The 14,686-nt window shown below is 37.8% G+C and overlaps 2 protein-coding genes across 2 annotated transcripts; both read left to right on the top strand.

Annotated features, from left to right (window-relative positions):
* Window positions 1-2,368: 2,368 nt before the first annotated feature.
* LOC131439122 (uncharacterized) lies at window positions 2,369-4,148 on the top strand. The gene is made up of 2 exons (XM_058609800.1): window positions 2,369-2,670; window positions 2,966-4,148. The coding sequence occupies exons 1-2, from the start codon at window positions 2,417-2,419 to the stop codon at window positions 4,140-4,142; spliced, it is 1,431 nt and encodes a 476-aa protein (XP_058465783.1). The 5' UTR covers window positions 2,369-2,416; the 3' UTR covers window positions 4,143-4,148.
* A 296-nt stretch (window positions 4,149-4,444) lies between these two features.
* On the top strand, window positions 4,445-7,552 carry LOC131426621 (uncharacterized protein K02A2.6-like). The gene has a single exon (XM_058589488.1). The coding sequence runs from the start codon at window positions 4,445-4,447 to the stop codon at window positions 7,550-7,552; it is 3,108 nt and encodes a 1,035-aa protein (XP_058445471.1).
* Window positions 7,553-14,686: the final 7,134 nt, after the last annotated feature.

Below are 14,686 nucleotides of genomic sequence, written 5' to 3'. Positions count from 1 at the left end.
TGAATTTTAATGACAACGAGAAAATTTCCTTGGCGAAATTTTTTTCATGTAAATCCTTACTGGATGACTCTTTCACACGATCCATTGTCCTGTAAATGTTTCAAACGTGATCTTCAGGATCCATACATGGAATTTGAGTCAATGTATCTGTCCCCATATATCTCTTATCAAATGAATTTTAATGACAACGAGAAAATTTCCTTGGCGAAATTTTTTTCATGTAAATCCTTACAGGATGACTCTTTCACACGATCCATTGTCCTGTAAATGTTTCAAACGAGATCTTTAGGACCCATAGATGGAATTTGAGTCAATGTATCTGCCCCCATATAACTCTTATCAAATGAATTTTAATGACAACGAGAAAATTTCCTTGGCAAAATTTTTTTCATGTAAATCCTTACTGGATGACTCTTTCACACGATCCATTGTCCTGTAAATGTTTCAAACGAGATCTTCAGGACCCATACATGGAATTTGAATCAATGTATCTGCCCCCATATAACTTATATAAAATGAATTTTAATGACAACGAGAAAATTTCCTTGGCGAAATTTTTTTCATGTAAATCCTTACTGGATGACTCTTTCACACGATCCATTGTCCTGTAAATGTTTCAAACGTGATCTCCAGGACCGATACATGGAATTTGAGTCAATGTATCTGTCCCCATATATCTCTTATCAAATGAATTTTAATGACAACGAGAAAATTTCCTTGGCGAAATTTTTTTCATGTAAATCCTTACAGGATGACTCTTTCACACGATCCATTGTCCTGTAAATGTTTCAAACGAGATCTTTAGGACCCATAGATGGAATTTGAGTCAATGTATCTGCCCCCATATAACTCTTATCAAATGAATTTTAATGACAACGAGAAAATTTCCTTGGCGAAATTTTTTTCATGTAAATCCTTACTGGATGGCTCTTTCACACGATCCATTGTCCTGTAAATGTTTCAAACGTGATCTTCAGGACCCATACATGGAATTTGAGTCAATGTATCTGCCCCATATAACTTATATCAAATGAATTTTAATGACAACGAGAAAATTTGCTTGGCGAAATTTTTTTCATGTAAATCCTTACTGGATGACTCTTTACACGATCCATTGTCCTGTAAATGTTTCACACGTGATCTTCAGGACTCATACATGGAATTTGAGTCAATGTATCTGTCCCCATATATCTCTTATCAAATGAATTTTAATGACAACGAGAAAATTTCCTTGGCGGAATTTCTTTCATGTAAATCCTTACTGGATGACTCTTTCACACGATCCATTGTCCTTTAAATGTTTCAAACGAGATCTTCAAGACCCATAGATGGAATTTGAGTCAATGTATCTGCCCCCATATAACTCTTATCAAATGAATTTTAATGACAACGAGAAAATTTCCTTGGCGAAATTTTTTTCATGTAAATCCTTACTGGATGACTCGTTCACACGATCCATTGTCCTGTAAATGTTTCAAACGTGATCTTCAGGATCCATACATGGAATTTGAGTCAATTTATCTGTCCCCATATATCTCTTATCAAATGAATTTTAATGACAACGAGAAAATTTCCTTGGCGAAATTTTTTTCATGTAAATCCTTACAGGATGACTCTTTCACACGATCCATTGTCCTGTAAATGTTTCAAACGAGATCTTTAGGACCCATAGATGGAATTTGAGTCAATGTATCTGCCCCCATATAACTCTTATCAAATGAATTTTAATGACAACGAGAAAATTTCCTTGGCGAAATTTTTTTCATGTAAATCCTTACTGGATGACTCTTTCACACGATCCATTGTCCTGTAAATGTTTCAAACGAGATCTTCAGGACCCATACATGGAATTTGAATCAATGTATCTGCCCCCATATAACTTATATAAAATGAATTTTAATGACAACGAGAAAATTTCCTTGGCGAAATTTTTTTCATGTAAATCCTTACTGGATGACTCTTTCACACGATCCATTGTCCTGTAAATGTTTCAAACGTGATCTTCAGTGTAGGGATGTGGTGTTACAGAATAATAAAATATTGCGTAACTTCAAGAAAAGTATTAATAAATTAACTGAAAGAAATTATCCAGCACTCAAAGCTTCGTACGTTCAATTGCAACCTATAACTAATATACTGCACTGGACTGTTTCTAAAATCAGACGGTGAAGGGTACAGACGCGCCTCGTCAGACCAGCAACAAGTAGCAGTCTCTCTCTTCCTCTCTCTGTCAGCACGCTAGTATAAAGGAAGCAGCCCCAGCGTTCTCGGGCTCATTCGATATTCAGACGGCGAAGCGTGTAGACGCATCTGATCAGACCAGCAGCAAGCAGCAGTCTCTCTCTCTTCCTCTCTCTGGCGACACGCTAGTATAAAGGAAGCAGTCCCAGCGTTCACTGGCTCATTCGATATTCAGATGGCGAAGCGTGTAGACGTGTCCAGGAAGACCAGCAGCAGTCTCTCTCACCTTCTCTCACTAGCTGCTCGCAAGAATAAAGGGAGCAGCCCAATCGTCCACGGACTCAGTCCAACAACTGACAACAAAACGTGTAGGCGTACCCAGTCAAACCAGCAGCAAGCAGCAGTCATGGAACAGCGCAATTTTGTTGTAGCACCGGTCAGAAATCACGACAATGGCGCAGTTGGTACTACGAACGAAAAACCCAAAAGGTAATTACCGCTTTTTTGTACGGTGAGGCCTCCGATGAGAAGACGGAGAGTCTAAAGTGAAATACCTCCGATGAGTAGGCGGAGGTAAAGTTTTTATGATGCAACCTTTGATGAGTAGGCTTAGGTTGATCAATATCATCATATATTAAAAAAAAAAAAATCAGGGTTCTGGTGTGTAGACAGAAATCCATGTTTGCATTAATAAGAGCACAAGAAAACTCAAAGTAGTCAACTCATGTAGAAACCTAGTTTCAACAACATGAAAAGTAACCGAGTTTTTATTTATTTTCGACAGGAAACGAAACAAAGAGGTAACAAAAAAGATGCTCATGGAGGAACTATCAGCTGTTAAAGAAGAGTTAACTAAAATTCGAAACGAGAAAGACGCTCTTCTACTCAATATATCCAAAACGACAGTACATAATAAGGATCAAGCTACTTGTTCAAGTGCCCCACATGAGGATTTAACCGGAACAGTCAACGAAACACTACTAGCAAGTGTGAACAACATGTCACTCAGCACAATGAGCATTCCAGAATGTGTGCCATCAGAAGGAGAAGTGGACATCGATAAGAAAGGCTACGAATATTGGAAGAATATTCTGGTTGCTTCGCTGAATCTTATTCAAGCCACTGATGAAAGAACCAAAATTGATGTTTTTAGAATCAAAGCGGGACCTAAGCTGTTGGAGCTTTTGCATGGAACCAGTTCTTCGGCGGAAATGCCTGACGAAAGCAGTCATCCGTTTGGCAATGCACTTGCTCGGCTTGATTGTTACTTCGGATCGAGAGCCTATATGCTTTCACAACGAAGCAAACTTCTCAACACGATACAACAGTCTGGAGAAACAAACATACAATTTGTTCGGCGTGTGGCGGCGTCTGCAAAGCTGTGCGGTTACGATAAAGAGGATGATGAGATGGAAGCAGTAGCACGTACACTAATCAAAAGTTCAACCGATAAACGAGTGCGTACCTTGGCACATCGTAATTGGGTCAAACAAGGTTCATTAAATGACCTTATAGATATGGTGCGTGATTATGAAACAGAATTGTCCAACGAAATAGAATTTAAAAAATTGCGCCAACCGCAAGAGGCGGTTTCGATTGCAGCAATCACTAGCAATATACAAGGACACGGGCAATTTAATCGAAATATTATGGGTAGAGTCAACAATGGAAATCGTGGTAGACGAACATTTAATCGTGGTAGGTTTGAAACGCCAAGAAATTCTTGCTGGCGCTGTGCAAGCATTTACCATGGACCAGCTCAATGTCCATGCATCGACAAAGTTTGCCACAACTGCAATAGAAGAGGACACCTCTCTCGATGCTGCGTCGACCGGAATCGTCAAACCACAGGGAAACGTCAAAACGAATCAGATGATGGGTCTCCTCCTCGTAAAATCGCAGCTATAAAAGAAAAAGAAGAAAACGATACTATTCCAGTAGATGTAAGTGAAATCGATTAATTTTATATGTTGGAAATGCGATTTTCTTAAATAAATAAATAATTAACGTAATGAAAAGATTTTTTTGGTTAAATCAATTGATATGAATGATTAAAAGAAATGAAAATAAAAGAAAAACTAAAATGAAATTAACCTAAGATGAAGTTCCTCAAATATATGTTTCAAATAAAATAAGTTTCTAATAGAAAAAAAAAATTTTTCAGGCACAGACTGCATCAACAAGTGATTCAGTGGAAATCAATAATGATGCTTTTGCGACGCAAAATGAAGAGGACGCTTTCGTTGTCGCACATGTGGCGGGAATGCGTATTATATTCTTCATAGATTCCGGAGCACAGGTTAATACAGTAACTGAACCTATTTTCAACAAACTCCTTCAAAAGGAGAAGTCACGAAAGAAACTAATTGACTTGAGTTATACATCAGATAAGTCACTTAGAGCTTACGCTACGAAAACTAATATTAAGATAATAGCTACGTTTTCGGCTGAACTGTACATAGCTAATGACCGTCCTGTATGCATTGAAAAATTCTACGTTGTAAATGAGAACAGAGCCCTATTAGGGTTTAATACGGCAACAAGGTACAGTGTTCTCGTTGTCGGTTTGAAAATTCCAGTCGGAAATTTTTACACAAGCACTAATTGGTCATGCGAACTTGCAGCAGTAAATACCGTTCGAAAGTCAACTACAGATGAATTTCCCAAATTTAATGTACCACCAGTTGTTTTGTACTACGACAAGGATATGCCTCCGGCCAGGAACGTATTTACTCACATCCCTGTTGCTTACAAGGATCTAACAAAACGTAAGCTAAATGAATTGCTATCATCTGGTATAATAGAACTTGTAACTGAAGATATGGACCGTTCATTCTGTTCATCACTCTTGGTAGTACCTAAAGGACGAGACGATATAAGACTTGTTGTTGACCTCAGAGGCCCTAATAAATACATCCATCGAACTCCGTTCAGTATGCCGACATTTGAAGAAATATTGAGAGATCTGCATGGTGCAAAATGGTTTTCCACCATTGACCTGAAAAGCGCCTTCTTCCATGTTGTTTTAGACGAGAGCTGTCGCCACCTCACCAATTTTTTTTCCGGTGAAGCCATGTATAGATGCTGCCGATTGCCTTTCGGACTTTGCAATGCCCCTGATATTTTTCAGGAAATTATGCAATCAACTATTCTATCGGGTTGTAAAGGCGTAGTTAACTACTTGGACGATGTTCTTGTTATGGGGAAAACGGAAGAAGAGCATGACGATAACCTGAATGAAGTTTTAAAGCGATTCCAAAACCACAACGTCAACATCAACATGGATAAATGTGCATTCCGTCAACAATCAGTAATATTTCTGGGCTTCAAGTTGTCGGAAGAAGGATGGAGTATAGAAAACGCAAAAATTCAAGCTATCAAGAATTTCCGGAAACCAGAAACTCAGGCCGAAGTCAAAAGTTTTTTAGGCTTGATCAATTTCATAGAGAAATTTATACCACAACGAGCCGATAGAACACGATACCTTAGAGAACTTGCAAAAGCAGATCGCTTCTATTGGTCACAAGAACACGATAGAGAATTTCAATATCTAACGCAAAATGCCTGGAGAGTAATACAAACATTGGGTTACTATAACAGAGAAGATGTAACAGAGTTGTTCGTGGACGCTTCTCCTTTTGGACTGGGAGCAGTTCTTGTTCAGTTTGATCTAAATTCGAAACCTAGAGTGATTGCGTGCGCTTTTAAGGCACTTTCAGTTACCGAGATGAAATATCCCCAGACCCAAAAAGAAGCGCTCTCAAGGGTGTGGGGCGTAGAAAAGTTTTCTGCTTACCTCATGAGTATCCCATTCACTATAAGATCAGATGCGGAATCAAACGAATTTATATTCGGTGGTATGCATCGCATTGGGAAAAGAGCAGTTTCGCGCGCAGAGGCATGGGCTCTTAGATTACAACCATACAACTTCAAAGTGGAACGAGTGCCCGGAAATCAAAATTTGGCAGACGCACTGTCCAGATTAATCCAGAACCCAGAGTCATCAGAGTCATTTGACGAGTCAGATGATCGCCACCTTTTGTATTTACTGGATGCAGGAGCACTAGATTTCTCATGGCACGAAATAGAGACATATGCCGAGAGCGATGAGGAGCAACAGGACGTCAGACAATCACTCAAAACAGGTGTTTGGAAAACTGAGCATCGCCATTACGAATGCCAAGTAAAGTATCTCCAAACTTTAGGAGCATTAATATTCAAGATGGATCGGGTGGTCTTACCAAGTAAATTACGTGGACGAGCTCTCCAAATTGCTCACCAAGGTCATATGGGTGCTGCATCAATGAAACGTATTCTGAGAAATCATTTTTGGTGGCCAGGTCTAGGCAAAGACATAGATAACTACGTGAAGCTCTGCGAAACATGTTTGAGACTATCCCGAAAAAACCCACCATTACCTTTGATAAGCAGAACACTACCAGGGGGACCATGGGAGATATTACAAATAGATTTTTTCACTGACCAAGATTTCGGATATGGAGAGTTTCTAGTCGTCGTTGATACTTACTCCCGGTACCTACATGTTATCGAGATGAGAAGTATGGATGCCTGTGCCACAAATCAAGCCCTAATGCGAATTTTCGAGGTTTGGGGTTATCCTTTGGCAATCCAATCTGACAACGGCCCACCTTTCCAAAGCGACACATTCGTTAAATCATGGGAAGACAGAGGTGTCAAGATTTACAAATCTATTCCGTTGAGCGCGCAGTCAAATGGAGCAGTTGAAAGACAGAACAAGGGAATTAAAGACGCTCTGGCAGCGGCTAGACTGGATAACGAAAACTGGAGAACGGCACTTGACAAATACGTGCATATGCATAATAAGGTGAGGCCACTGTCCCGGCTGGGTATAACACCATTCGAAATGTTAGTAGGATGGAAGTTCAGAGGCACGTTCCCGAGCCTTTGGAACTCAAATGCTACAGAACCATTGGATCGGACGGATATCAAGGAAAGAGATGCAGTTTCAAAACTAAAAAGCAAGATATATGCCGATTCACAAAGAGGTGCAAAATTCTCTGATATCACTATTGGCGACAGAGTGCTGATCGCACAGCAGAAAAAACGAAAATCAGATCCGACTTTTTCAGCAGATAAGTTTACTGTCATTGCTAGAGATGGTGCTAAGGTGGTCGTTCAAAGTGATCGAGGTGTTCAATACTCACGTAATGTTCAGGATATTAAAAGAGTGCCGAAACAGCTAGAGATGAATCTATCAGAAAATAAGGAAACATACCCCATAATACTGGACGAGAATCTAAGTGATACACACGAAACCACGAGACCACAGAGAGCGATTCAAAAACCAAATAGATTTAAGGATATGATACTATATTCAATTTTTGAATGAGGAGTAGGAGAAAAGGGTATTGTAGGGATGTGGTGTTACAGAATAATAAAATATTGCGTAACTTCAAGAAAAGTATTAATAAATTAACTGAAAGAAATTATCCAGCACTCAAAGCTTCGTACGTTCAATTGCCACCTATAACTAATATACTGCACTGGACTGTTTCTAAAATCAGACGGTGAAGGGTACAGACGCGCCTCGTCAGACCAGCAACAAGTAGCAGTCTCTCTCTTCCTCTCTCTGTCAGCACGCTAGTATAAAGGAAGCAGCCCCAGCGTTCTCGGGCTCATTCGATATTCAGACGGCGAAGCGTGTAGACGCATCTGATCAGACCAGCAGCAAGCAGCAGTCTCTCTCTCTTCCTCTCTCTGGCGACACGCTAGTATAAAGGAAGCAGTCCCAGCGTTCACTGGCTCATTCGATATTCAGATGGCGAAGCGTGTAGACGTGTCCAGGAAGACCAGCAGCAGTCTCTCTCACCTTCTCTCACTAGCTGCTCGCAAGAATAAAGGGAGCAGCCCAATCGTCCACGGACTCAGTCCAACAACTGACAACAAAACGTGTAGGCGTACCCAGTCAAACCAGCAGCAAGCAGCAGTCATGGAACAGCGCAATTTTGTTGTAGCACCGGTCAGAAATCACGACATTCAGGACCCATACATGGAATTTGAGTCAATGTATCTGCCCCCATATATCTCTTATCAAATGAATTTTAATGACAACGAGAAAATTTCCTTGGCAATATTTTTATCATGTGAATCCTTACTGAATGGCACTTTTACACGATCCATTGTCCTGTAAACGTTTCAAACGAGATCTTCAGGACGTAAACATGGAATTTGAGTCAATGTATCTGTCCCCATATATCTCTTATCAAATGAATTTTAATGACAAGGAGAAAATTTCCTTGGCGAAATTTTTTTCATGTAAATCCTTACTGGATGACTCTTTCACACGATCCATTGTCCTGTAAATGTTTCAAACGTGATCTTCAGGACCCATACATGGAATTTGAGTCAATGTATCTGCCCCCATATATCTCTTATCAAATGAATTTTAATGACAATGAAAAAATTTCCTTGGCAATATTTTTTTCATGTAAATCCTTACTGAATGGCTCTTTCACACGATCCATTGTCCTGTAAATGTTTCAAACGTGATCTTCAGGACCCATACATGGGATTTGAGTCAATGTATCTGTCCCCATATGTCTCTCATCAAATGAATTTTAATGACAACGAGAAAATTTCCTTGGCGAAATTTTTTTCTTGTAAATCCTTACTGGATGACTCTTTCACACCATCCATTCTCCTGTAAATGTTTCAAACGTGATCTTCAGGACCCACATGGAATTTGAGTCAATATATCTGCCCCCATATATCTCTTATCAAATGAATTTTAATGACAACGAGAAAATTTCCTGTAAATGTTTCAAACGTGATCTTCAGGAACCATACATGGAATTTAAGTCAATGTATCTGCACCCATATAACTCTTATCAAATGAATTTTTTTGACAACGAGAAAATTTCCTTGGCAAAATTTTTTTCATGTAAATCCTTACTGGATGGCTCTTTCACACGATCCATTGTCCTGTAAATGTTTCAAACGTGATCTTCAGGACCCATACATGGAATATGCGTCAATGTATCTGCCCCCATATATCTCTTATCAAATGAATTTTAATGACAACGAGAAAATTTCCTTGGCAAAATTTTTTTCATGTAAATCCTTACTGGATGGCTCTTTCACACGATCCATTGTCCTGTAAATGTTTCAAACGTGATCTTCAGGACCCATACATGGAATTTGAGTCAATGTATCTGCCCCCATATAATTCTTATCAAATGAATTTTAATGACAACGAGAAAATTTCCTTGGCAAAATTTTTTTTATGTAAATCCTTACTGGAATGCTCTTTCACACAATCCATTGTCCTGTAAATGTTTCAAACGTGATCTCCAGGACCCATACATGGAATTTGAGTCAATGTATCTGCCCCCATATAACTCTTATCAACTGAATTTTAATGACAACGGGAAAATTTCCTTGGCAAATTTTTTTTTATGTAAATCCTTACTGGATGGCTCTTTCACACAATCCATTGTCCTGTAAATGTTTCAAACGAGATCTTCAGGACCCATACATGGAGTTTGAGTCTATGTATCTGCCCCCATATAACTCTAATCAACTGAATTTTAATGACAACGAGAAAATTTCCTTGGCAAATTTTTTTTTATGTAAATCCTTACTGGATGGCTCTTTCACACAATCCATTGTCCTGTAAATGTTTCAAACGAGATCTTCAGGACCCATACATGGAACTTGTTTTAATGTTTCTGCACCCATATAACTCTTATCAAATGAATTTTTTTGACAACGAGAAAATTTCCTTGGCAAAATTTTTTTATGTAAATCCTTACTGGATGACTCATTCACACGATCTATTGTCCTGTAAATGTTTCAAACGTGATATGCAGGACCCATACATGGAATTTGAGTCAATGTATCTGCCCCCATATAAGTCTTAGTAAATGAATATTAATGACAACGAGAAAATTTCCTTGGCGAAATTTTTTTCATGTAAATCCTTACTGGATGGCTCTTCCACACGATTCATTGTCCTGAAAATGTTTCAAACGTGATCTTCAGGACCCATACATGGAATTTGAGTCAATGTATCTGCCCCCATATAACTCTTATTAAATGAATTTTAATGACATCGAGATAATTTCCTTGGCGAAATTTTTTTCATGTAAATCCTTACTGAATGGCTCTTTCACACGATCCATTGTCCTGTAAATAGTTCAAACGTGATCTTCAGGACCCATACATGGAATTTAAGTCAATGTATCTGCCCCCATATATCTCTTATCAAATGAATTTTAATGACAACGAGAAAATTTCCTTGGCGAAATTTTTTTCATGTAAATCCTTACTGGATGGCTCTTTCACACGATCCATTGTCCTGTAAATGTTTCAAACGTGATCTTCAGGACCCATACATGGAATTTGAGTCAATGTATCTGCCCTTATATAACTCTTATCAAATGAATTTTTATGACAACGAGAAAATTTCCTTGGCGAAATTTTTTTCATGTACATTTTTACTGGATGACCCTTTCACACGATCCATTGTCCTGAAAATGTTTCAAACGTGATCTGCAGGACCCATACATGGAATTTGAGTCAATGTATCTGCCCCCATATAATTCTTATCAAATGAATTTTAATGAAAACGAGAAAATTTCCTTGGCAAAATTTTTTTTATGTAAATCCTTACTGGATGACTCTTTCACACAATCCATTGTCCTGAAAATGTTTCAAACGTGATCTGCAGGACCCATACATGGAATTTGAGTCAATGTATCTGCCCCCATATATCTCTTATCAAATGAATTTTAATGACAACGAGAAAATTTCCTTGGCGAAATTTTTTTCATGTAAATCCTTACTGGATGGCTCTTTCACACGATCCATTGTCCTGTAAATGTTTCAAACGTGATCTTCAGGGCCCATACATGGAGTTTGAGTCAATGTATCTGCCCCCATATAACTCTTATCAAATGAATTTTAATGACAACCAGAAAATTTTCTTGGCCAAATTTTTTTTATGTGAATGCTTACTGGATGGCTTTTTCACACAATCCATTGTCCTGTAAATGTTTCAAAAGTGATCTCCAGGACCCACACATGGAATTTGAGTCAATGTATCTGCCCCCATATAGCTCTTATCAAATGAATTTTAATGACAACGAGAAATTTTCCTTGGCAAAATATTTTTTATGTAAATCCTTACTGGATGGCTCTTTCACACGATCCTTTGTCCTGTAAATATTTCAAACGTGATCTTCAGGACCCATACATGGAATTTTAATCAATGTATCTGACTCCATATAACTCTTATCAAATGAATTTCAATGACAACCAGAAAATATTCTTGGCCAAATTTTTTTTATGTGAATGCTTACTGGATGGCTCTTTCACACATTGTCCATTGTCCTGTTAATGTTTCAAAAGTGATCTTCAGGACCCACACATGGAATTTGAGTCAATGTATCTGCCCCCATATAACTCTTATCAAATGAATTTTTATGACAACGAGAAAATTTCCTTGGCGAAATTTTTTTCATGTACATCCTTACTGGATGACTCTTTCACACGATCCATTGTCCTGAAAATGTTTCAAACGTGATCTTCAGGACCCATACATGGATTTTGAGTCAATGTATCTGCCCCCATATAACTCTTATCAAATGAATTTTAATGACAACGAGAAAATTTACTTGGCGAAATTTTTTCATGTGCATCCTTACTGGATGGCTCTTTCACACGATCCTTTGTCCTGTAAATGTTTCAAACGTGATCTTCAGGACCCATACATGGGATTTGAGTCAATGTATCTGCCCCCATATAACTCTTATTAAATGAATTTTAATGACAACGAGAAAATTTCCTTGGCGAAATTTTTTTCATGTACATCCTTACTGGATGACTCCTTCACACGATCCATTGTTCTGAAAATGTTTCAAACGTGATCTGCAGGACCCATACATGGAATTTGAGCCAATATATCTGCCCCCATATAACTCTTATCAAATGAATTTTAATGACAACGAGAAAATTTCCTTGGCAAAATTTTTTTCATGTAAATCCTTACTGGATGACTCTTCCACACGATTCATTGTCCTGTAAATGTTTCAAACGAGATCTTCAGGACCCATACATGGAATTTGAGTCAATGTATCTGCACCCATATAACTCTTATCAAATGAATTTTTTTGACAACGAGAAAATTTCCATGGCAAATTTTTTTTCATGTAAATCCTTACTGGATGAGTCTTCCACACGATCCATTGTCCTGTAAATATTTCAAACGATATCTTCAGGACCCATACATGGAATTTGAGTCAATGTATCTGACCCCATATTACTCTTATCAAATGAATTTTAATGACAACCAGAAAATTTTCTTGGCAAAATTTTTTTTATGTGAATGCTTACTGGATGGCTCTTTCACACAATCCATTGTCCTGTGAATGTTTCAAACGTGATATTCAGGACCCATACATGGAATTTGAGTCAATGTACCTGCCCCCATATAGCTCTTATCGAATGAATTTTAATGACAACGAGAAATTTTCCTTGGCAAAATATTTTTTATGTAAATCCTTACTGGATGGCTCTTTCACACGATCCATTGTCCTGTAAATGTTTCAAACGTGATCTTCAGGACCCATACATGGAATTTAAGTCAATATATCTGCCCCCATATATCTCTTATCAAATGAATTTTAATGACAATGAGAATATTTCCTTGGCAAATTTTTTTTTAAGTAAATCCTTACTGGATGGCTCTTTCACACGATCCATTGTCCTGTAAATGTTTCAAACGTGATCTTCAGGACCCATACATGGAACTTGAGTCAATGTATCTGCCCCCATATAACTCTTATTAAATGAATTTTAATGACATCGAGATAATTTCCTTGGCGAAATTTTTTTCATGTAAATCCTTACTGGATGGCTCTTTCACACGATCCATTGTCCTGTAAATATTTCAAACGTGATCTTCAGGACCCATACATGGAATTTAAGTCAATGTATCTGCCCCCATATATCTCTTATCAAATGAATTTTAATGACAACGAGAAAATTTCCTTGGCGAAATTTTTTTCATGTAAATCCTTACTGGATGGCTCTTTCACACGATCCATTGTCCTGTAAATGTTTCAAACGTGATCTTCAGGACCCATACATGGAATTTTAGTCAATGTATCTGCCCCCATATAACTCTTATCAAATGAATTTTTATGACAACGAGAAAATTTCCTTGGCGAAATTTTTTTCATGTACATTTTTACTGGATGACTCTTTCACACGATCCATTGTCCTGAAAATGTTTCAAACGTAATCTGCAGGACCCATACATGGAATTTGAGTCAATGTATCTGCCCCCATATAACTCTTATCAAATGAATTTTTATGAAAACGAGAAAATTTCCTTAGCAAATTTTTTTTTATGTAAATCCTTACGGGATGACTCTTTCACACAATCCATTGTCCTGAAAATGTTTCAAACGTGATCTGCAGGACCCATACATGGAATTTGAGTCAATGTATCTGCCCCCATATATCTCTTATCAAATGAATTTTAATGACAACGAGAAAATTTCCTTGGCGAAATTTTTTTCATGTAAATCCTTACTGGATGGCTCTTTCACACGATCCATTGTCCTGTAAATGTTTCAAACGTGATCTTCAGGGCCCATACATGGAATTTGAGTCAATGTATCTGCCCCCATATAACTCTTATCAAATGAATTTTAATGAAAACGAGAAAATTTCCTTAGCAAAATTTTTTTTATGTAAATCCTTACGGGATGACTCTTTCACTCAATCCATTGTCCTGAAAATGTTTCAAACGTGATCTGCAGGACCCATACATGGAATTTGAGTCAATGTATCTGCCCCCATATATCTCTTATCAAATGAATTTTAATGACAACGAGAAAATTTCCTTGGCGAAATTTTTTTCATGTAAATCCTTACTGGATGGCTCTTTCACACAATCCATTGTCCTGTGAATGTTTCAAACGTGATATTCAGGACCCATACATGGAATTTGAGTCAATGTACCTGCCCCCATATAGCTCTTATCAAATGAATTTTAATGACAACGAGAAATTTTCCTTGGCAAAATATTTTTTATGTAAATCCTTACTGGATGGCTCTTTCACACGATCCATTGTCCTGTAAATGTTTCAAACGTGATCTTCAGGACCCATACATGGAATTTAAGTCAATATATCTGCCCCCATATATCTCTTATCAAATGAATTTTAATGACAACGAGAATATTTCCTTGGCAAATTTTTTTTTAAGTTAATCCTTACTGGATGGCTCTTTCACACGATCCATTGTCCTGTAAATGTTTCAAACGTGATCTTCAGGACCCATACATGGAATTTGAGTCAATGTATCTGCCCCCATATAACTCTTATTAAATGAATTTTAATGACATCGAGATAATTTCCTTGGCGAAATTTTTTTCATGTAAATCCTTACTGGATGGCTCTTTCACACGATCCATTGTCCTGTAAATATTTCAAACGTGATCTTCAGGACCCATACA

This window comes from Malaya genurostris, chromosome 1 (genome assembly GCF_030247185.1).
Source record: "Malaya genurostris strain Urasoe2022 chromosome 1, Malgen_1.1, whole genome shotgun sequence".
Classification (NCBI taxonomy): Eukaryota; Metazoa; Arthropoda; class Insecta; order Diptera; family Culicidae; genus Malaya; species Malaya genurostris.
This window is presented reverse-complemented; position numbering and strand designations above follow the sequence as displayed.